This window comes from Dreissena polymorpha, chromosome 13, assembly GCF_020536995.1.
Source record: "Dreissena polymorpha isolate Duluth1 chromosome 13, UMN_Dpol_1.0, whole genome shotgun sequence".
NCBI lineage: Eukaryota > Metazoa > Mollusca > Bivalvia > Myida > Dreissenidae > Dreissena > Dreissena polymorpha.
The window spans coordinates 19360550-19386183 of record NC_068367.1 but is presented as its reverse complement, the minus strand read 5'-3'; the positions used below and the strand labels follow the sequence as shown (position 1 = coordinate 19386183).

The window sequence follows — 25634 nt, the reverse complement described above, 5'->3', positions numbered from 1 at the left end:
GGCATTGATTGTGATGTTTGATGGAATTAATTGTGATGTTTGATGGAATTGATTGTGATGTTTGATGGAATTAATTGTACAGATTTCCCTTATGGTTCTCCATTTTAAATATGGGATTTTGTTTGTGTGGTTCAACTCCACTGTGTGTATACAAACAGAAAATGGATTTTCAAAAGTGCGTCTCCATCCTGTGATTTGTTGTATTGGATTATGTTGTGTGTTTTTTTACAGAAAAAATGATTACAAATATTTCATGCCTAATTGTTTTTGAAGTTGTGATGCCCTATGTGCATTTGTTTTCTTTCGTTTTTTCGTTTTTTCTTATTTAAATTGAATATATTTTGCCGAATTACGGTTAGATTTATCTTAAAATATTACTCTTTTTATGCCCCCTTTTTCGAAGAAGAAAGGGTATATTGTTTTTGGCCTGTCTTTCATTGAGACTGTCCCAAAACTGTAACCTTGGTTTAAGTTTGATAACTTTTGCAATATTGCAACTTCATATTTGGCATGCATGTGTATCTCATGGAGCTGCACATTTTGAGTGGTGAAAAGTCAAGGTCAAGGTCATCCTTCAAGGTCAAAAGTCAAAAAATACAATCCAAGGGCAGTAATAAGCTTTAAAAGAGAGATAATTTCTAAACCTGCAAAATGATATATTGAAATTTTATTTCAAAGCGGCGCAATAGGGGGCATTGTGTTTTTGACAAACACATCTCTTGTTCATGCATATAATTGGTCTGGCCTTTGGGATTGGTTGCTAGGGTTTGTTACTATGCGCATGTGCTTGTTCTACAAATAGGCACTAATTTGAAATTCAAAACTTGTATTCATGTTGCTTTGTTTGTGTGCAACAATTAACTCATTTGCACTCCCTTTGAAATTTAATTTAATTAAAGACCTTTCTTACTAGATTCAAATTTATAAGGCCTCATTTCCAACCCTTAAATACTACTGAGCAGCAAACAGCATAAAACCTGAGCAGACTGTGAATTACTCTGTTTGCACATAAGCCATTTTCACTTTTCTTCTGATTGGGAAAGGTCAACCCATTTATGCCTAGCGTCTAGAAAAAAGGCCTTGGCAAACAGCAAAGACCCAGATGAGATGCCATATGATGCGGCGTCTCATCAGGGTCTGCGCTGTTTGCTTAAAGGAATTTCTAAATATAGAAATAAATATACGAGACATTCCTAATTTTGGAAATAAATTGATCCAATTTAGAAGGATGGGAGAGTCCACTAGGCATAAATGGGTTAAGTATAGCCTCACAGACTGATCGGTAAGGACAGGCAGGTGAGAACAAGGAATATTTGCTTTACAGTGAACTTTTTTTGCCCAAAAATGCAGCCTCTTACAAGCTGGATCCCAATGGCAAAAAGTAGAAGAAGAACGAATCCTAATGGCAAAAAGTAGAAGAAGAACGTATCCCAATGGCAAAAAGTAGAAGAAGAACGTATCCCAATGGCAAATTTTTTCTCAAACATCTGACCAATATTTCCCCAAAAGTATGCCAAACTTTTCCAACGCAATAATTGGTTTATTGAGTGTATTATACAGCAATGATATTCCCTAGCAGCTCAAACTATAAATTTAGAAAGCAGTTAAACATGCGCTTATAAACAATTGGTATACATGTACTCACAGTTATTTATAATCATATAAACAATGTTTAATGTTTCCCAATTTCATGGTCTATGACAAAAGGCACAGACTCAGTAAATATAAAGCTAAAAAAAATGCTTATGCAGGTCTGATGAAGTGGGAGGCACTATGTATTCAAATTGTCTTTCTGTCTGTGATACATATTATTATGCCGCTGCCGGAGATTTTTTGTTTTGGGGACACAGTTCCACTTTGTTGGGAAAGACACGCAAAAGCAACTCACGAAGTGTTAATTAGTTTTGTGTTTATTGTCACGAAGTATAAAGTTTAACAGCAATAATAACAAGTATCCTTTGATTTCACAGAAATTACACACAGTTCAAAATGTTAAGTTAAATTAATGTTTGTTTGTCATCAATGTTTTCCTATAATGTTTAATATAATTTATATTTATCACATAGTAATCACACAGTCAAGTTTCACAAAGAAGGCTTAAAGTCTATCTCTTATCTCCTATATATATATTTTTCATATTTATGTTCTTCACTTTTATACCAAATTTTACAAACAGTTGTCAAAACAACAGATACAGGAAACATATTAGATAAAAATCAATTTAGATAAGATGCTATAATTATTATTGAACAAACACTATTGTCACAATAGACATGATTGAATGCCAATTAACATTATCAGTTTCTTTAACTGCCCTAAGATGACAGTTTAAATATAAAACAATAAAGTTTCATTCAACTTCAAACACAAAGGTTACTATTTCAAAATCAGATAAAAATGACATTCAATTATGTGACATTATACAACAATTTGAATCAACCAAAATATGCATTTTCTTTATAATTACTTTGAGTATTATTATTAATTAAAAATATTTTTATTTATTTTAAAAGAAAAGTAAACAATAAATTATGTCATTTATGTGGTGCATAACACTATGTCTGAATGACCCGAAATTTGTGTTTAAAAATCCTCTTTATTTATTGGGTGTATCCCCCTCACACTTTCACAGTGGAATGACCTAAATGCGTTGATGAGTGTAAAAAAAGATATTTGCCCTGACTAGTATTGGCAGAATTGTAACCCTTTGTTTATTTTTCATCTTAAGAATTCATTTTCCAAAATGTATGTGGTTTCAACTTCTTATACTGCATGGCGGATTTAATAGCTCAAACTTCCACAGTTAAGAATGACCTTAAAGAGTCGCTCATCAAAAAGAATGGAATTTTGAATATACTAAATTTTGTCATTTTGTCCACTGTAGAATACACAGTGTAGATGTGTTTGTGTCCTAATGTATTCAAATAACTTTGCAGAAGTTCTTGGCATGATAAGACTGAGGTCACAAGGTTGAAGGTCAATGTTACCAATCAAGGTCAGAGGTCAAAACATAGTCTTCAGCAAACTATGGATTTAGAAATAATTTCTTAGCAGTTCTTTCAAGCTCATCAAGTAACGAACATAGTAACCTAGTACCTTAATAATGTCAAAGTTCAAGGTCAAATTTGAAGGCCAAAGGTAAAATAAGAGTAATAAATTTATACTTTGCCATATCTTTAACTGATTTTTTTTAATGACAGTTTTATCTTTGTGACAATTGCACTTTATTTTACTAATGAATTGTTATTTAGTACAGATAGTAAAAGATAAAGCACTATAACTTAATTAAGTGAATTGTGGTAACAAAATGTGTTTGAATTAGCTTGCAATTTGAAAAGCATCTTGGGTCTTACTGGAAAAATTATCATTAAAAAATTGCTTCATTTTTACTGCAGTGACCACTCACTTTTCACTTCCTGACCATCTTTAAGTAGGTGACCACTCATCAACAATATTACATCACTGAAGATGATAAGATGGATCCCCTCTTAATAAAAACATGACATGAATGTCAAACAAAACACGGTGATGCGGAAGAGGACAAGAGGTTAAATGGACTAGGTTTGTGTATTCCTTTATGGCCATTAAATTAATGGTGTTTTTGACCGAAGTGAGGACAGCAAATTCTGCACAAGGTCAACTATGACTATGCTTTCCTTTGATTTCGCTGCTGCTTTTTTTTATGACTTCTGAGGCAGAGGAGTCGGTTTTAATGAACTTTTGGTTTGATTCTAGTTTGTATTGGACTTAAATAACACAGTTTTTATGAAATGGCTATCGTTTCGAGGTTTGGTTTTAATGAACTTTTGGTTGGATGCTAGTTTGTATTGGACTTTAATAACATAGTTTTTATGAAATGGCTATCGTTGGGGTGTTCAATTTTCTTATGCTTTATGAAATTTGGATCTTTGAGTTTGCAACATCTGTATGTTGGCAGGCACTGATGATGAGTGCTTTTGTTGTTTGGAAAAGTCTCTACTGCATTTTATATTTATTCCTTTTACAGTGTTTTGAATTCATGTACACGAGTGTTAATATTTTTTAGTGGAATTTTGTTTAAAAACAATAAAACAACGAATGGATTAACTCTCACGTTATGATGGATTATCATGGATTATTTATCAGCAACCGGGTTTTGGTTGTTTTAACTCAATAAAAAGTGGACAGATCTACTCGATCATGTTGGCAAAGCGCCGAAGAGTGACAGTTTGTGCGCGACCTAGTGACTTTTATCATGAACTTAATATATCGATTCCTGAAAATGCGGAGTACGAGGCGAAACCGTCAAAAGAGGTAATGAAATGGCCAGAATTTTGAACAAATTGATTAAATCGTTTGAAGTATGCCATAAATAATAATAATACCCACCCTTCACAAAAATTAAACAAAATAAACAAATATAGCTATTTATAATAAATAATTAAAAAAAAATATTTATCCGTATAGCGACTGATCATTGTATTGTTAAAAAAATATTTATTTTTATGAAACTTGATACTTAAAGACAAATAAGCGTGTATTTGTCATTCCTTGTGTAAATGCGCCATTCAATTCTGTAATATTTGCACAATTCATGAAAATGTGCACATTCATAATTACACAAACATGAACAAAACCGACTTTTCCCAGTACATGTACATAATTATTATTATTAACCAGTGATGTCTATTTTTTAAACGTTTAATATGCAATTTGTGTTTTTAAGATAAACAATTAAATGTGTAAAAAGAAAAAGTAAATGGAACAATAAAATGCCCTACATTTGATGTCTAAAATCAAGTTCATTATTTCCATGTGCGATTTATACCGTTTACAGCAGAAGCTTATAATAAGATAAGAGGTTAAATACCAGCTCAGCATTTACTAGACATTTACTAGATATTAACAAGACATTTTTTAATCTCTTTATTTTATACCAACATTGCAAAACCTCCATTGCTCACCACCATGATTATTTGTGTTTTGAAATGGGCCATTTCGCTGGTCGGATGCAATGTTTTTAGGTGTTCGTGCACTTTGGCTAGTTTTTTTGAGACCAACAAACTGGATCTAATTTAAACTACATGTTTGAAATGGGAGCAAATGTTTGTTTAATGACTTGAGCATAGCAATTGGTGTACAGGTGTGTAACCAAATGTATGATTGTTTATGGTAAAAAAAACTAACAGGAAAAATCTGTATACCCCAATGGGAGACTACTCTGTAATATGTTAAAAAAAATAAGAATAGCAAGATTTGCCTACCTTTGTTCAATGAGACAAAAAGATGCATTAGTATTTTATGCGAAATGTTATCAAATAACATTATTGAATAAAATACAGATATACATGTATCTTGTATTTTAATGTCTTTCAGTGAAAATGGTAAATATTTCTTGTATTAAAAACATATTTATCCCGTAAAAGCAACCAACAGATTATAAGTGCATGGAAGATATCCCATAGTCATGTGGTAATGTTTGTTATGAGTCTGAAAACTATACATGAACCTGACATTACATGAACTGCAAAATAACATGGAGCGGTACTCTGAACCTTTCTTTGGCAATTTTTTATCTGAGAGTTTAGAAATGTTCTATGATTTAATTATAATTGTCTGAACATGTGAGGCAGGTTAAATTTTTTGAATTTAATAACTTTGTGAAAACTTTTGTAACTGTTGTTGTCAAAAATCTTGCGTAAGACCTAAATATAGCTTTTTCTTAGACCGTTAAATGAGAACTTATTCATTTTTTTGTGTGGATTTGTTGCATTACAGTTCCTAATATAAATAAGCTGAATGCTTGATAATGTTTTTTAGGATTTTTTACCAATTTTCAAAGAGTAAATGCCAGCCCTGACGTAGTGGATGTTTTGTCGGCCTAGAGACCAGGAGGTTCCATCCCCACTGTGGGAGTATATAGTGGATGTTTTGTCGGCCTAGAGACCAGGAGGTTCCATCCCCACTGTGGGAGTATATAGTGGATGTTTTGTCGGCCTAGAGACCAGGAGGTTCCATCCCCACTGTGGGTGTCAGCCTAGAGACCAGGAGGTTCCATCCCCACTGTGGGAGTATATAGAGGATGTTTTGTCGGCCTAGAGACCAAAAGGTTCCATCCCCACTGTGGGAGTATATAGTGGATGTTTTGTCGGCCTAGAGACCAGGAGGTTCCATCCCCACTGTGGGTGTCAGCCTAGAGACCAGGAGGTTCCATCCCCACTGTGGGAGTATATAGTGGATGTTTTGTCGGCCTAGAGACCAGGAGGTTCCATCCCCACTGTGGGAGTATATAGTGGATGTTTTGTCGGCCTAGAGACCAAAAGGTTCCATCCCCACTGTGGGAGTATTCCAAAGATCACACCAAAAAAATACCAAGTACTGGTTCTACCCAGAAAACTTCAATTAGCCGTAAGATTTTGATGCAATCAAGCTAAAGTAAATAGGTTGTAACTTTAAATACCAGCCCTATTTTGATTATCAATAAATCTGTCTTTATATCTTTCAGGATCTCAGTGCAATTGCCATGCCACTCATGGAACATGAGGGGATCCACGCCATGGGCCATCACAACTCCATGGACTCGCCGGATGGCACGGACTTCAGGAATCGCTCCGGCTCGGCCGGACTGAAGGGCCTGTTCTCGAAGGACAAGCACCGCAAAAAATCAGGGGACGATACTGCTAAGGGCACCCACTCGCCCTCAACGTCATCCAAAATGAAAAACTTTTTTGATGCAATCAGACCTCGCTCAAAATCTGACCTCTCGGGTGTGAAAAAACCAAACAAGAAAGCTTTGCAAGCTAAACTGGATGCTTCAATGGATGAGTCCCAGCTCGCTAGTGCCTTACATGTGGATAACCATATTATCACCACCCCGCCCATTATTGTCGATGATAATTATCCCATGGCGAGGATATTGGGCGATCAGTTACGGGTGCCGAACTCTCGGCAGAGACACATGTCCGGGCCGCCAACCGTGGTGGATCAGTTCAATAGTCGGTATCGACCGCGTGCTAACTCCGACTCTAAACAAAGTGTGAAGTCTGGAAAGAAAGTTCTAGTGCACCAGGTGAGTTGTCTTTATTTATAATGTTTTGTCCTAGGTCAGTTTAGATCACAATAGACTAAAAGATTTCCTTAACAAATTAATTCTAAAAGCAATAACTTCAACACAAAATAAAGTCAAACTTTTGCACATTATAAGAGACCATCATACGCATACCTTTTCCCGAAGAGCATTCCAAGCCAAATTGATTTAAACTATAAAAAGAAAGGTTATGCATTATGTAAGAAAGAACTCAACACAAATTTACAAATTCTCTACAATTAACAATGAAATGAAACATACCTTGTTAAACTTCGAAAGCTGTATATGATTAAGAAGATTGATAGCACTTAAAAAAAGCATCAAACACTGTATTATGTGAATTGGGAATAAGACATCAAACTGGGAATGGACATCATTTTGGTGATTTTCTCTAACAAAACTATTCATTTCATGATCTACATTTATTTTTTGTAATATATTATCTATAATTTAAGCTTAATAAGCAATTTTCCATGACTTTTTCATTAACAGTGATTGTATTTTTATCTTTTAAAGTGTATTTTTAAACGCGCATGGACACAGTTTCATTTCATGAGGATTTTTTGTTAAATTAATAAAAATCCAGTTTTGAAGTAAAATCAATTTAAATGATACTATTATATATGCAAGTATCTGTTTTAATTATAAATTGTCAAAGTAGATAAATACAACATATAAAACTGCATATTATGCACTTTTGATAAAACACAATTTATTCCCAAATTGATGTCTTATTCCCAATTCACATAATACAGTGTTTAACAGCATATAGCAAGAAACAGGATAAATACATGCTATTGTTCACACCTTTATTGTCAAATTCCCCAGTAATATTCGTCTCTGATCAATTATAATCGACCATTTACGCAATCAGCTCAATGGGCGTTGTCATATTTGAATTTCAAGAAAAACGCTCAAGACTGAAACAGAAGATTGGCGAAAAACCAAGAGCCATGACCTACTTAAGCGTAAAATTGGATTCCACAGTTATTATTGAAAGAATGCATTTTATATTATGCTTTCCGAAGGTTTATAGAGAAATATCAGTGAATTAAAATTATTGATAATTTTCAGTTTACTGTGAAATGACGTCATTTTTTTTACGAAATGACGTCATTATCCCAGAGAAATTCTTTAGTGAAACTCTTCAATAATGTATATAAAAGATGAAAAATCCATAAAATATATTGGATTTCCAGTGTATTTCACTGTCCCCACCATAGAAATTTGCAAAGTTTATCAGTTTGTGTTTCATGGTCTTGTCAGTTTGTTTTTTGGAGCTCCTGTAAGTGTAGCATTTGCATATGATTCTCACCAAACTGCATTGAAATAGTCTTTATTATGATGATCACATCTAATGACCAGTCAAATCTCCATGGGAAAATTTGATTTACTGGCCCCAAAATCATATACAATTTTGTGAGCCATTATCTTGTTAATGTCCAAACATTTGACAGATCTTCAACAATTTTAATAAAAATGTTTGATGTTAATATTTGGACTTGTCATACTTCAAAGGTTGAAGAAATTTTATATTGCAATGGATGTTATCCCAAGGGAATGAAATGCTTTTGGGAATAATTGAGATTTATATAATACTTAAAACAGTGCTCCAGCTAGGCCTAAATGGAAGGGCGCCCCGCCCTGCCCTTCCGAGACCCCGTCCAGCCCTTCTGTTTGTATAATTTATTCCTCAGTGTAGACATTTTATTTGAATGGTTTAATAGTAATGGAAATAATATATTTTAACAATTATTAATAACATCCGCGTGCTCGAAAGTCCCCTTTTGACAAAATACTGCGCCTCGAAAGGGCCCTTTTGACAATTCTTGGTCAAATTATTTTTTGCTGTATCCAATGATGAACTATTTAGAGTCAAGTTCAACAGTTTTATTAGAATATTCTCTTAAATGGTTTATTATACCCCCATAAACAAAGTTTAGGGGGGTATATAGGATTGAGCTTGTCTGTCTGTCGGTCTCTCGGTCGGTCAGTATTAAGTGTCCGCTCTCTAATTCAAGTAGTTTTCATCCGATCTTCACCAAACTTGGTATCTAGATGATGTCTAGGCAAAGTTCGAACATGGGCCTTGCTGGGTCAAAAACTAGGTCACGGGGTCACATAGTGCGTTTTAAACATTCAGCATGTTGTCCGCTCTCTAATTCAAGTAGTTTTCATCCGATCTTCACCAAACTTGGTCATAAGTTGTATCTAGATGATGTCTAGGCCAAGTTTGAACATGAGCCTTGCCGGGTCAAAACAAGGTCACGGGGTCACTTAGTGCGTTTTAAACATCACAATGTTGTCCGCTCTCGAATTCAAGTAGTTTTCATCCAATCTTCACCAAACTTGGTCAGAAGTTGTATCTAGATGATGTCTAGGTCAAGTTTGAATATGGGTCATGCCGGGTCAAAAACTAGGTCACGGGGTATCTTAGTGCGTTTTAAACCTCACCATGTTGTCTGCTCTCTAATTCAAGTAGTTTTCAGCCAATCCTCACCAAACTTGGTCACAAATTTTATCTAAATGATCTCTAGGACAAGTTTGAACATGGGCCATGCCGGGCCTAAAACTAGGTCACGGGGTCACTTAGTGTGTTTTTTAACATTCAGCATGGTGTCCGCTCTCTAATTCAAGTAGTTTACATCCGATCTTCACCAAACTTGGTAAGAAGTTTTATGGAGATGATCTTAAGGCCAAGTTAGAACATTGGCCTTTCTGGGTCAAGAACAAGGTCAAGGGGTCAATTAGTGCGTTTTAAAAATTGAGCATGGTGTCCGCTGTTTTTTGTGAAGAGGACATGCAAAATTTTATGTGTCAATGCAGCATGTGGGGGTATTCGTCATGTCTGTGACAAAGCTCTAGTTTATCTCAGTTATTTAATTGTATGTTCTTTAACCTTGAATGGATATAAATATTTTACAAGCAGCTCTTTTTTATTACATTTGAGTGTGTAAATATTGTTTGTAATAAAAAAATACAGTTTACTCTCTGTAAACCAGACGGTCTGGGGACCAGCCTGATCGTCCGGTTTTCAGAGAGTTCCGGTTTACCAATTAGAGTATGCATATTGCCGAAATATACATTGTATGCATTGGGTACAAAATCATATAAGAATAAAACAAACCATATACATTTACATGTATCATGTAATAACTGTACTCATGTATGGCTTATGTTTAAAGCATTCTTCCAAAAATGTGTTTTTATTCGATTAATAGCAAAAAACATTCCATACCGACTTGTTTGATTAATCCCAAACTGATCGTTGTGGTGCTTTATACATGTACATACGTGACATTTGTCATATAGGCCAGTGAGTCGTGTTCGCTAAAAATAGCTCTGAATTAATTAAACCTCAAAGACAATTTTGACGAATAACGACTCGAGAAGACTTATAGATTTGACTCTATTATTGCTGAAGATGCGTTTGAAATTAAGAAAAGGCAATGAATGAATTTGCAGACAGATGGATAGATATTTAACGGTCATATTTCTCACAGTTTTATCTGACAAACAAACAAACAACCAATTAAGCGTTAAAAACATGGCTATAAGACCTTTTAAACTACCTGAGAAGATCACAAAAAAGTGATCATCGCAACGGCATGCATTAAGTTTGTAATTAAATTGTTTATCATAAGCTTAATAAAAGATCCAGTCAATCACTTTTTGGAGTTACCGCACGTCTATTATAGGCATTCACAGTTTGTTTTACATTATTTAATCGGATTTCTTTAGCGCGGTAACGACTTGACACCTTTATGGTATGTTTTATCCGATTAACGATGAGTGCGCGAGCAAAATGTGTGACACCGCACGCGCTGTGTTGTCTAGGTATTGTAATTTTCCCGCGTCGGGCATCTTGAGAATTTGGACCGTCCGGTGTACTCAATGTAGTTTACGTTGAAAATGGCCAAATTCACGGAGATATCCGTTCGGTTTCCGGTTTTCAGAGAGTTCGGTTTATTCAACATTTTTTAACAAAGAAATAGAAGGAGAAAGTACGGGACTGGCCTGACCGTTCGGAATCAGGAGAGTTCCGGTATTCAAAAAATCCCGGATTGGCAGAGTCTACTGTACAATCATCTGTTCCCATAATTATATCCATTCCCATAGATTCAGCCACCTCCATTTTTAAAACTTATGATATTGATTATGTTTGATAAAACTGGTTTAAGTCATCTTTATAAAGAAAATTCTGTCACACAGACATTTGTTTTTCTTATCAAAACACATGCATTTTAAATCTTGTTTGGAATTCACAAAATGTTGGAAATCATTTAGCAAAAATTGCAACACATTGTGTAAATGCTTTTTATTTGGGTAAATATCAACTTCAACAGTCGGTTGGTGTTAAATAGTCTATTAGAAGATTTATTTAATGATTTATATCAAAATGATCCAAATGCTTAGTGCTTTCCTATCAAATAATGACCCATTGATAGGAAATGTATGAAACAAATCAAGGTTGCTAGGGAGTCTTCCTAGAATTGCTAGGTTACTAAGGACATATTTGTTATTAGCATTATTTTGCATTGTATGTTGTTGTTAAGAAGACATAACATTTTCAGTGAAATGGCTCACATGTGTTGAAATTGCGTTCATTCAGAATAAAATCAATTAAAGTCTTAAGTGAAATAATATACAGGAAAAGAGGCTATAAATACAGCAGTTAAATTCAGAATGAATGATTTCCTGTATGTCTTCAATAAACGATTAGTTTATTTAAATGATTTATTTTCTATTAAAGTTTAATTTATTTAATACTTTTTCAGACCAGTATGAGTCCACCTTCCAGTCCCCATTTAGGTGAGTTGTAACCTTTTTTCTTTATTTCTCTTTACTTTTAATATTCACTTCAATATGCTGACACCCCCTTGGGTAAGGTCCAATTGTGCATCTCACTTGACCATCAAATGGCTATTTGCAGCATGTTTTGTTTGATGGGTTTGTGAGATCAATGAAAACTGAGGCTGGCTGTGACAATTCCAGGAATTATGGGTTGGAATTTCCAGTCAGAATCCTCACTAGAAAAGAGTTTAGTGCTAGACAATGCCATAAGTGTGACTTGTTAATAATCAGAACATTGTTTGTGCATTTATTTGTATTGGAAATGAAGCCAGAACAGTTAGAATGCAGCCTAGAAAGTTTCTGAAAATTAAGTTTATGGAGAAAGTACAAAAAGCCAACGGGGCAGGTAGTAAAGTTGTTGTTGTTGTTAGTATTAAAGAATTTTGTATTGGTAGAATGATATATTGTTCATTTGAACAACTAGAAGATCTGAGTTGGATAAGCATGTAGTGTGTAAGTTATTTTTAACTTAAAGGCATATTGCAGACAAAATAATGAAGTTTGCAAACAGAAATATGTTCCAGAAATGGCAAAAGAATGTAACAATTAACCAGCCCGAATGTGTTATTGAGCGGAATAATTTCCAGACCTGCAGTTGTTTATTTCACCAGCTTCATTTGTCCATGTTTTTAATATAATTGTGTTTTATTGTTCAATAGAATTATTAATACCATAATTGTTCTTTAGCTAAAACGTTGCTTACAACCTGTAGTGATTTGATTTCTACCTACTATCATTAAGACTTTATTTAGGAACAGAAGAATTACAATCGTTATGCTTAAATTGAATACAGAAAAAAGAATGCTGACATTTGTTTATTTATTCGTACCATGCAGTGTCTGATGATCTCTAGGCATGTCTCATATGTGCACACAGTGTTTTTTTTTCGTTCAAGATCAGGTCCGTTATTCGGCCCCATTCCCAATGGAAAAAAGGATACATTTTCCCCAAATGGGACCTAAAAATTCCCAATTGAAGGTTAAAAAAAAAATTTTTTTTTTTTTTTTGACATCTCAACATTTTGTTCATCTCCCATCCTGCTATATAAGTTTATTCTTAGTAAATTTAAAACTGATACATTTGTGTTCTCAATTTTGAAGCATTTTTAATCAAAACAGCAATGACACAAACTTCCCAATTTTAGTCAAAATGCCGTGAATTTTCCCAATCCAAAAGGACCCTACCCGATTCCCTAAATGTTGAAAAAAAAACACTACCACATCAGGATGATGCAAGGCTCTGATAATTTGCTGGAATTGTAAAAGAACTGTAAACACAAGAATTTGCTAGCAGTAGCATCCGAAACTGAGGTTCCTGATGTGACTCATAACAAAGGCATTCCAAAATGCATTCAGTGTATGAACAGAATATCCTGATGTCAGCCATACAAAATGTGTCATCCAATCCAGTTTTGAAGAGCATGATGTTGTATTTACAGTTAAATAGTTGTTGCAGTTATCCCACTCTTGCTAATTTGTATGCTGATTGATGTACATGTATAATGTCACCGGAACGCATTGTATGGATTTTGTCGATGGGATCAATGAAATGAGATGAATGTGACTAGGATAAGCCAATGAATAGTGCTTATCGCAAAACAAAATTCTAACCCATTATAATTATATGACCTGTAATCCTGTATGTTTTCTTGCTCTTGCCATGTGCCAAGTAACTGTTTTACTAGTAGTGTCTGTATTTCCTTGTAAATTTTAAGCAAATTGAATGCAAAATTTAATCAAATTTATATTTTGTTACAAATGTTTGTTTTAAATTAAGAATTCATTTAAAATCTCATTTTACAGCAGAGATTGTTAAATTTACCTGTAAACGGGCCCCATATTTATTTTGAGTCCTAGGTTACCTCTTCCTGTTTGATCATGCTTGAGTATTGATTTAACCCTTTGCATGCTGGGAAATTTGTCGTCTGCTAAAATGTCGTCTGCAGAATTTCTAAAATTAGCATTTTCTTCGATTTTTTTCAAAGAATACTATCAGAATAGCAAACAGTTTGGATCGTGGCGTCTCATCTGGATCCAAACTGTTTGCAAAGGCCTTTAAAATTCAGCTCCAGCGCTTTAAGGGTTAATTGGCCATTTAACTTTGATGAAGCCTAGTTATTGGTAGCCAGCACAATTAAGGCTTCATCTATGAACAATTTGGAGAAGTCTACAGTAATGGGTCCTTACTGTTGATTTCAATGTTCAACTTTGCAGGACCTGTAAATGAGGCAACTTATGGCTGGGACACCTCCTGTGTCTAGCAATTTTCAACGTCCAATTGATTTTTAAGCGGTCAATATCTGGCACAAAGTAAAGCCCTGTAGAGTTCAGTTTTGTTCTGGTCCATTGATTTTACAAAGTATTGAGCCTTGCAATTAGGACTTTTCTTTAAAATAACACTTTTCCAGATTTTTATTTTTTACCCTGGCAGATACTGACCTTTTTTTGGTGTTGGAGTCTACATGCATGACTTTAACCCTTTGCATGCTGGGAAATTTGTCGTCTGCTAAAATGTCGTCTGCTGAATTTCTAAAATTAGCATTTTCTTCGATTTTTTTTCAAAGAATACTATCAGAATAGTAAACCGTTTGGATCCTGATGAGACGCCACGTTCCGTTAAAATTAAAATTAAAATTCGGTTCTCGCACTGAAAGGGTAAAGATCAAGGCTGTGTTTTGTTCAGGTCAGTTGAAATTTCACGAAGTTATGAGCCTTGGAATTATCTCTAAATTAACAGTTTGTCCTTACTTTTTTCATTAACACTTTAAAATATTTATCTGACTTTGGATTTATAGATCATAAATATTACATATTTGAATTAGTTTGCTGTCTACTGATTTTGCCAAAATCTCGTACAGTTGTGTGCCCTACTGTCTTCTTACTTTCACAACAGTTTTCGTTCTGTGTGGTAAGCATGTCAGGAAGCTAAGTACGGAGGTGTGATAGGTGTGCTAGTTGACTGTATGCCAGAAATTCAGAGAGAACTGAAAGGTTTATGGGAACTGTTGCACAAGAAAGTTGTTCAGTGTAACATTATTTGCCATGGATTGTGATAATAATTGTTAACAACAAAAGAAATGTTAAATCTTGGTACATGTATATTATGTTAAAGGGTTTTTGTATGAGACGCTTATTCAGTTATTCTTTCTGCCTAGGCAAATCTACTTTATATTGCATCATTTGGCTGTAAGCTCACTGTGTTATTGGTTTTCCAGAGTTATTTATAGAAACTAGAGTTTTCCAGAAACTTGGATCATTCCATTTATATTTAAAGGGGTGTATATTGTTTAGAGTTGTTAAAGAATAAAATGAAAGTAAATTTACCAAATTATGTGATTACTTTTTCGTTCATTTATTTGTGCCTTTTAATTAAAAATCCTTGATGAGTTGTTTAATAGGGAGATGTTTGCAACACAATATTTTTTTCTTTTCGACTGAAGACAAGGGAGGTAAATGTCAAAGTTATTATTTATTTATCATTTTAGAGTTGTCTTTCTTTACAATTAATTTTGTTTATTTGTTATCAGAATTCAAAAGGTCAGTGCAGGACTATGGTTGGTTTTATCTTTAATACATAATAATTATCAGAGATATAAATTATTAGGAACCCTCAGGCCCATGCATCTTAACATTTGTCCGCCTAGATTTCCTTAGCAAACTCTTCTAGTCATGAACAGTGCTTATTTTAGTCAAATTTGGGGCCGAATTGTTTTGCATTTCCCAATGGAAAACATATGTCTTTTTACCAAATCAGTGCCTTAAATTTCAAACTGAATGCTTCCAATTTTGAATGTTTTTTTTAGCTCACAATGTGCTCATGGTGAGCTATTTTGATTGGCTTTTGTCCGTTGTGGGTTGTCAACATATACCTTGTTAACACTCTATAGAGGCCACACTTATTTCCAATCTTCATGAAACTTGGTCAGAGCACATGTCCCAATGATATCTTGGACAAGTTTGAAAAATTATTCTGCTTGGTTGAAAAAGATTGCGGCCAGGTGGCGTGGCAGTTTTCCTTATGTGGCTTTAGTATAACCTTGTTAACATTCTTGAAGTGACATTAACCAATTGATGCCTAGTGGACTCTCCCATCCTTCTAAATTGGATCAATATATTTACAAAATTTGGGATATCTTGTATAGTTATTTCTTTATTTAGAATATTTCTTACAAACATTCTTTTAAGCAAACAGCGCAGACCATGATGCGGTGTCTCATCTGGGTCTATGCTGTTTGCCAAGGCCTTTTTTGTAGACGCTAGGCATAAATGGGTTAATTACCAATCTTCATGAAACATTGTCTGAGCATTTTGTTCTAATTCTTGGAGTATTTGAATACGGTTCCGGTCTGTTGAAAAACATTGCAATCATGGGGCGTGGCATTTTGCATTACATGGCTTTAGTAAAACCTTGTTAACACTCAAACAGTCACATTTATAGTCCAATCTTTATGAAACTTGGTCAAAACTTTTGTTCTTATGATAACTTGGTTTAGTTTGAACATGTTAATGCTTTGTCAAAAAACATGGTCGCCAGGGGACAGAACATTTTTCCTTATATCGCTATCTGGAACTTTATTTTAAACCCCCCATAAGCACTTCCTTTTAAGTTAGTATTAAATGCTCAATTCATTGCTCAGGATGAGCTATTGTAGTCACCCTATGTTTAGGGTCATGCGTCATCATATTTGTGCACATTATTGCGCTAGTGGCCACATTTTTATGCCACCTGAAGGTCGGCATATAGCAGTTGAACTGTCCATCTGTCCGAAAACTTATACATTGCCCATAACTTTTGTAATATTAAAGATAGCAACTTGATATTTGGCATGCATGTGTATCTCATGGAGCTTCACATTTTGGGTGGTGAAAGATCAAGGTCATCCTTCAAGGTCAAAGGTCAAATATACGGCTTCATAGCGGCGCAGTAAGGGGCATTGTGTTTCTGACAAACACATCCCTTGTTCATGCAATCTTGATGAAACTTGCTCGGAATGTTTATACCGAAATATCGAGGCCAATGCTGAATCCTCAAACAAGGTCACCATGTCAAATCATAGAAAAACCTTGTTAACCCTTTGAGCGCTGGAACCGGAATATGAAGACCTTTGCAAACAGTTTGGATCAAGATGAGACGCCACAAAACGTGGCGTCTCATCAGGATCCAAACTGTTTGCTATTCTGATAGTATTTTTTGAAAACAAATCGAAGAAAATGCTAATTTTAGAAATTCAGCAGACAACATTTTTGCAGACGACAAATTTCCCAGCATGCAAAGGGTTAAAATTATCATTATTGTTACCATTTAGTATGAAACGCAACTGGGAATTTTTTCCGCAGGCCTTGCCAATCTGACTTGATGTTTACCTTGTCCCACTTTCTTGTCTGTTTCTTAAAGTGTACAGGTTATTGATGAAATATGACTACCCAAAGCTATTAGAAGTAGATGTGAGATTTTATTCAGTTTTCCTAACCAAAACAGTTTTTATTGACAATTAGCCTTTACAGTTGAAATTAAATTCTACTAACTTAATTACTTTTAATGATCACTTACAAAAAAGATTGTATTAGTGAAAATAAAATTAATGTATTGAGGTGTGTGAGTCAGATGTAATTGCTACAAATGTTGACTTTTTTTTTAAAGAAGATGCAATAGTTTGCTTGCAATTTTCAAATTTTGCATAACACTGGAGGTTGAACTAGCATACAAATTGGCTTTCTAACATTCTGCAATGAAAACAGGGACTAACTCTTTCAGTGCTGGAACCGAATTTTGAAGGCCTTTGCAAACAGTTTGGATTCAGATGAGACACCACACAATGTGGCGTCTCATCAGGATCTAAACTGTTTGCTTTTCTGATAGTATTCTTTGAAAAACAATTGAAGGAAATGCTAATTATAGAAATCCAGCAGAGGACATTTTTGCAGACGACAAATTTCCCAGCATGCAAAGGGCTAAGATTGTGCAATGAAAACAGGGTCTAACCTTGAAATTTCTATTCAGTAGCAATGATGGGCTTCACCACTGAAATCTTCCCACTGATTCTCCCATTCAGATTGATTGATTTATTAAAGGGATACACTAACAGTTTTGGTGTTGCTCAATTACCGAGGGAGTCCTTGTGTTCATAAAAGGGTTATAACAATACAAGCAATAAGGTAAAGGTAAATATGACATGGAAAAGCCTTCTGACATGTACGGTAAGTGCTGAATATTGTTACATTTCATAGGTTAAATATTTGCGTATAACATGGCAAGGAACCTAATTTATGGAAACGAGAATTTTGTAACCTAATCTCACAAGGGCAAGCAGACAACATAGCATATTTGGGTGAACAAGTGTTCGAACAATTGAAAAGTCTGTTAAAAACAGTTATGTTCTTGCACTTGCAGTTTGCTTTTAAAAACTGCACATTTTACAGAAATTTATAACAGGCCCCAAAATGTAACAGGTACCAGACTGGGGACAACCAGGTTTTTTTTGCTATTTAAAAGGCCGTGACACAGACCCCAAACCAAACAGACACGATCCCAAGCCAAAATAAAAAAAAATAATCAGGGATGACACTTTCCTCTTTCATTACTTTTTTCATTTCAAGGAAGGCACTACTTCACGAAAATTCTAGTTTAGGCGGAGAGTGTTGTCCCTGATAAGCCTGTGCTGTCTGCATAGGCGCATCTGGGATGACACATAACTCTTTCAGTGCGGGAACCGAATTTTGAAGGCCTGTGCAAACAGTTTGGATCCAGATGAGACGCCACAAAACGTGGCGTCTCATCAGGATCCGAACTGTTTGCTATTCTGATAGTATTCTTTGAAAAAAATCGAAGAAAATGCTAAAGTTAGAAATTAAGCAGACAACATTTTAGCAGACGACAAATTTCCCAGCATGCAAAGGGTTAATGCACATGCATTAAACCCCCTTTTCACAGAGCATGATCCATAGTCACTTTTTTTACTGACCAAAACAATGGGGTTCCCCCTTTAACCCAATGTACCTAACTGCTTGACCGAGTTAAAGAAGTAGAACTATCTGATCTATTAATAGCTTACGCCAGCGGCCAGCTATTGAATCATACATACATAAACACACTTGTGGTAAAAATGGCTGCAAAGTTCATAATTGATTAACACATAAAGCTCTTTGGAGATTGTTGACCTGGACTTTGTGCATTTAAGTTTTTTTTGGAGGCCAAGGCTAGATTCCTAGATTCAAGGACGCTTTGTATTGCTCTGTGGAGATGTGGTAAATGCAAAGAGATGAAAACTGCATGGGATATGTTTATTTACTGTTGTGCAATGGGAAATCCGAAGGTTTTGCAGAGATAGTTAATGTTAGAGGTTTTTTTTTTTTTATCTTTATGAAAGCTGAAAGCTTGGTATGCTTTTCACGCCCGGATAACCAGAGCTAGGGAATTTGGTGGATAAGAGCTCAGAAAAAAAGTAAACAATTGTGGAGCCCAGCAAGCTGTTTCAGTTAATCTGGAAAGAAAAAAGAAATGTTATATATGAATCTGTGTCAAGTATGAATGTCACTGCAGGGACCCCGACAACTCTGACTCATTGCTGTCACATGTGAAGTGACTGTTTTTTTTTCTTGTTATTTCTGCAATATAATCTAGTTGTTTGCATTCACTTTCATGTGTAGCATTCCTATGAAAAACAGTGATTTCTGGATAATTTTAAAGCCAGACCCGAATGATTTACGTTGTGGTGGACAAAATTTGGTTGCGCATGATTTCTGTCAAGTTACAGCAGTAACCAGAGTCTAATTTGAAGAGATCTAAAGTGACCAAGCAGTTAGCTATTGTTGCCTTAGGCCAATTTTACATGATGTCGACCATTCTGAAACGAAAAAGAAAGCTGAGTCTTCGACTCTTTAGTAAGTGTTTTGTTTTACCCATGTATACATTAGTATTTACAATTACCTAAAAATTTGTTGTTTTTTTTATTGAGTGCCTTATTGTCAGTAGATTGTGCACTATTGTCTTAAGAAAGAGCAGCATTGTCAGTAGATTGTGCATAGGTGTCAATAAGTGGTGCAGCATTGTCAGTAGATTGAGCATAAGTGTCAATAAGTGGTACAGCATTGTCAGTAGATATTGTATAAGTGTCAATAAGTGGTTCAGCATTGTCAGTAGATATTGTATAAGTGTCAATAAAAGGTGCAGCATTGTTAGTAGATTGAGCACAAGTGCCAATAAGTGTTGCAGCATTGTCAGTAGATAGTGCATAAGTGTTAATAAGTCAAAAAGTGGTGCATAATTGTCAGCAGATAGTGCATAAGTCTCAATAACTGGTGCAGCATTGTCATTAGATAGTGCATAAGTGTCAATATTTGGTGCAGCATTGTCTGTTGATAGTGCATAAGTGTCAATATTTGGTGCAGCATTGTCAGTAAATATTGCATAAGTGTCAACAAGTGGTGCAGCATTGTCAGTTTTTAGTGCATAAATGTCAATATGTCAATATTTGGTGCAGCATTGTCAGTAAATAGTGCATATGTGTCAATATTAGGTGCAGCATTGTCTGTAGATAGTGCATACAATAAGTGGTGCAGCATTGTCAGTAGATAGTGTATAAGTGTAAATATTTGGTGCAGCATTGTCAGTAGATAGTGCATAAGTGTCAATAAGTGGTGCAGCATTGTCAGTTAATAGTGCAAGAGTGCAAATAAGTGGTGCAGCATTGACAGTACATTGTGTATAAGTGTCAATTCTTGATGCAGCATTGTCAGTAGATAGTGCATAAGTGTCAACAAGTGGTGCAGCATTGTCAGTTGATTGCATAATGGTCAATATTTGGTGCAGCATTGTCAGTAGATAGTGCATAAGTGTCAATAAGTGGTGCAGCATTGTCAGTAGATAGTGCAAGAGTGCAAATAAGTGGTGCAGCATTGACAGTACATTGTGTATAAGTGTCAATTCTTGATGCAACATTGTCAGTAGATAGTGCATTAGTGTCAATTTTTGGTGCATCATTGTCAGTAGAGAGTGTGTAAGTGTCAATATTTGGCGCGGCATTGTCAGTAGATAGTGCATTAGTGTCAATATTTGGTGCAGCATTGTCAGTAGATAGTGCATTGTTCATAGATAGTGTCCTGTTGTCAATAGATAAGGCAGCGAGAATTTGTGGCACATTGTCAATAGAAATGCAAAATTGAAACTGCAAAGATAATAATTGTCAATAGATAGTTTCTTGTTTTCAGTAAATAATACACAATTGTCAGTAGATTGTATATTATTATTAGTTTTTTAATTCCAAATTGTCAGTAGATAGCACAACACTGTATGTAGATAGTTTACACTGTCAGTTAATAGTACAACATTTTATTGAGATTAATATTGTCAGTACATTGTGCATAAGTGTTAATAAATAATGCAGCATTGTCAGTAGATAGTGCATAAGTGTCTATAAGTGGTGACAGCATTGTCAGTAGATAGTGCATAAGTGCCAATATTTGGTGCAGCATTGTCAGTAGATAAGGCATAAGTGTCAATATTAGGTGCAGCATTGTCAGTAGATAGTGCATAAGTGTCAATATTTGGTGCAGCATTGTCAGTAGATAGTGCATAAGTGTCAATAAGTGGTGATAGCATTGTCAGTAGATAGTGCATAAGTGTCAATATTTGGTGCAGCATTGTCAGTAGATAGTGCATAAGTGTCAATAAGTGGTGACAGTATTGTCAGTAGATAGTGCATAATTGTCGATGTGTTGCAACATTGTCAGTAGATAGTGCATAAGTGTCAATATTTGGTGCAGCATTGTCAGTAGATAGTGCATAAGTGTCAATATTTGGTGCAGCATAGTCAGTAGATAGTGCATAAGTGTCAATATTTAGTGCAGCATTGTCAGAAGATAGTGCACTATTGTCTCATTTTGTATGTAGTGCACCTTTCTCAGTAAATAGTGTACCATGGTCCGTAGAAATGTAATAGCGGCTAAAATTAGCCACTTAATAAAATCCTTTTTGTATTACTCTTACCACTTTTGAACATTAACGTGTTTAACGTTGACCTCTGCAAAACCATTGTTAAGAAGATTGATAAATACAGGCGATTGCAGCGTGTTCATTATCAAACAATCTTAACAAAAAACATCTGCCGATGCACATGTTGTGACAAGTCAATGCCAGAGCATTGAGAAAATTAGTTTTGGGAACAATACCACTCGGAATCTTTCATGAACTGTTCTTGGACATTTCATGTTCAGAAAATGGCAACTTTGTCAAGGCCCTTGTTACACTTTGGGGGATTGGGGCCGGGGCCCTTAAAGAGGGGAATTTCACGTCGTTTTGGGCGAAAAGGGGAATTTTAGAAGATCTTTTCACCAACCATTCAACACTTAAAATTGCTATATTTTATTGTAATGTACATAAATATACATTATACAAAGTTTAATACCACGATACCAGCTGGCAACATAGGTACAAAAGTAAAAAAAAATAATAAAAATTTTTTTGGAGGGGGGAATTTTCAGCTGAAATAGGGGAAAAAAGTATACTATTTTATGGGGAAAAGGGGCCGAATTACGGCCCCAAAAACGGTAAAACGAGGGCCCTGTTTGTATATGAACCAGGACATGATGAGTTTCTTAACTTTTACAAATAGCTTATAAGCTTTGAACCATTTTTAGAGTTCATAACCCATGTTTTGATTTCATGAACTGTTTTTCGATTTCATGAATTGTCCAGAAACTCTGAAATAATTTCATGAATAGTTCATTAACTCCTTCCAGGAGTTATGTTCTATCATAGTTCCTTTTATCATGGATTTCCTTAAATGGAAACATTGCATCTCACGTGACCTGACCTTAATTAATTGATGGATACTTCCCCATTCTATTAATTTGTTAAGTGGCTGAGGAGAGAAACTCTTAATTATATCTGTATCCTTTGAGGGGGTATTGGAAAACAGAGAACTCTTCCTTCATGTAACATGAAATTCTTAAGAAATCTTGACAGGTTAATAAACAGAAAGGTTCCGTCTTAATTATTAAGGGCTATTGTGGGTATCAATAATTAAGTCCACATTGTTTATTTCTTTTAGCTGAGAACTAACATTTTACTGCAGGTTTCATTGCATTTGATTGTCGCTCTGGGAAAACAGGGTTTAACCCTTTGCATGCTGGGAAATGTGTTGTCTGCTAAAATGTCGTCTGCTGAATTTCTAAAATTAGCATTTGCCTCGATTTTTTCAAAGAATACTATCAGAATAGCGAACAGTTTGGATCCTGATGAGACGCCACGTTCTGTGGCGTCTCATCTGGATCCAAACTGTTTGCAAAGGCCTTTAAAAGTTGGTTCCCGCACTGAAAGGGTTTAATACATGTGCATAAAGTGTAGTTTCAGATAAGCCTGTGCAGTCCGTTGATACTTTCCATCTAGCCTGGATTTCGTTAAAGAATGAACTTTCTTTATACAAAAAATTCCTTAAATGTGGAAATTAATGTCCCTGATTAGCCATTGCTGACTGCACAGGCTAATCTGGGAGACACTTAACAAACACGCATTAAGGCCCGTTTTCTTAATCATATAGAACAGCTCATTTGCCTAATCCATAATTTATAGTCCATTTCACAGCATTATTCTTCTCTTATAACACAACTTGCAATAAGTCAGACTCATAGTTTAAGTGGCTTAGTTATTGTTAATTTCTGGAAGATTATCATTCGCTATTATGGTGATCAATATAAGGAGGAACATAAAGTGCCAGTGGTGTTTACATATATCGAGCCAATTGTCATCTTCCAACTGACATTGATAGTGATAGTGCTTTGTGTGCTGTGTGCATAATGTTGTGTAGCCTGACTAGGTATAAATAACCTGGCTTAGTAATTGGTGGCATCAGTGTTTTTCTGGAGTGAGGAATATTGATTTGATTATTGTGTTTTGTGGTGCGATATACGCAAATAGTGTTGGAAATGCGTTTATTTGATTTATTGAAACAGATGGAATAAATAAGCCAGTATGCCATCAGGATGCCATCTTGAAAACTAAGGCTGTTTTACATAGAAATGCATTAATGCTTTTAAAGTTTGTGCCAACATATTTATCATGGATGAACCATCTTTCGAACCTCTTAATTTTTGACACGTCAATTTGACTCGAATATAATATTGGAAATAGTGAAACATATTAATTAGTACTCTATTTGATAACTAACTTTTTCTACATGGCTGGCAATTTTAATTGCTATGTAAATCCTCTTTTGATAACAGATTTTTGCAAGTTTCCAGCACATCCATATCATGTAAAACTTTCAATGCCGCCAAAACAACGAGTACCTGCTTTCGAACCCTTCAGTGTACACCATTAAAAATAAATGAGTCACATCATTAGACCACAGTCACGTGACTTATTGCAGCAGCCAAAATGTGTAAATTGTCAGGCAAAATTGAGAACAAAAATTAGACCATGTTTTTATAGTTTTTTTAAAGGAAAATCCTTGCACATGTAAAAAGCATAAAGAAATACAATGATATTTATGTGTTTTATGATTATTCTACTTATTCTAACTGTTTTTGACGCATTTTCGTTGATTTGCTGCTACGTACCAGTCATCGTAAACAAATTACTTATACACAAAAAACGGTGACATAGTGCGCATGCGCGCATGCGAATAAAATGTAAACAAATGAAGGGTTCGAAAAGAGGTGAGGTTCGAGAAGAGGTACTTTAATGAAAATGGATATTAAAGGTGATATTTCAACGCTGACATTTAAAGTAGACACTATATCAGCAGTTGGCACTAAATTGATAGAGAAACATTATTGCAAAGAAAGTTGCGGAAAAAAGGAAAAAAACGTTTCCTTGGATCTATAGATCTGGTACTTGTGGTGAAGAAAGCTTGAAATTAATTTGATCAAAGGAAGCGGCTCTAAAACTGAAAGTAATTGAACTTTGGTATCTTTGCAACTAAAATAAAAAAACAGCAATAAGGAAATAAAGTAAAACCAGCAATATTTAAATTTTCCTCTGATTTTGGGGTCACAAAGGTCAAGGTCACACTTTGAGTTCAAAGGTCAAAAATGGCCATAAATGAGCTTGTCCGGGCCATAAATATGTCATTCATTGTGAGATTTTAAAACTACTTGGTACATTATTTTGTTCACAATCATTGGACAATGTGTCATTCGAAAGAATAACGTCAATATCTCCAAGGTCAAGGTCACACTTGGAGTTCAAATGTGAAAAATGGCCATAAATGAGCTTGTCCAGGCAATAACTATGTCATTCATTGTGAGAATTTAAAATGACTCTATACATTAACTTTGTTCACAGTCATTGGACGGAGTGTCATGCGAAAGAATTCAAGAGTTCAAAGGTCAAAATGGCCATAAATAATAATGGCATAATAATTCTTAAAAATCACCATAAATTATATTCTCTTGTTTTGTGAAGACAGCATGCAAAATAGTCTGTGTCAATGCGGCACGTGGGGGTATACGTCACGTCTGTGACAAAGCTCTAGTTGTTTGATGTTGCAATTCGATATGCATTTTTAACAATTTTTTGGGGGGTTAATTTCTATATACATGTATTATTAAAACACAAAAACAATATTAAAGGCTCTATAAAGGTGAAGATACGTAATTATTTACAGATTTTTAAATATTTTTTCATATTTTATTTATAAAGGTTTTCAAAAAACTATATATATGCTAATGGACATAATAATTAAAAAAATGAGCAATACAACTTGTTTTGAGCTCAA

General features: G+C 34.9%; 1 protein-coding gene across 10 annotated transcripts in view; it reads left to right on the top strand.

The window, feature by feature from the left end:
• LOC127856499 (5'-AMP-activated protein kinase subunit gamma-1-like) overlaps positions 1-25634 on the top strand; it is a 423354-nt gene that overhangs the window by 333296 nt on the left and 64424 nt on the right. For 9 of the 10 annotated variants that reach the window (XM_052392758.1, XM_052392757.1, XM_052392764.1 and 6 more), the window contains 2 exons: positions 6485-7048; positions 11845-11878. In XM_052392758.1, the coding sequence (XP_052248718.1) occupies positions 6485-7048; positions 11845-11878 (598 nt within the window). Of the gene's footprint in view, positions 1-4021; positions 4294-6484; positions 7049-11844; positions 11879-25634 lie in introns of those variants that run through there. The other variant, XM_052392763.1, reaches the window with a different exon arrangement.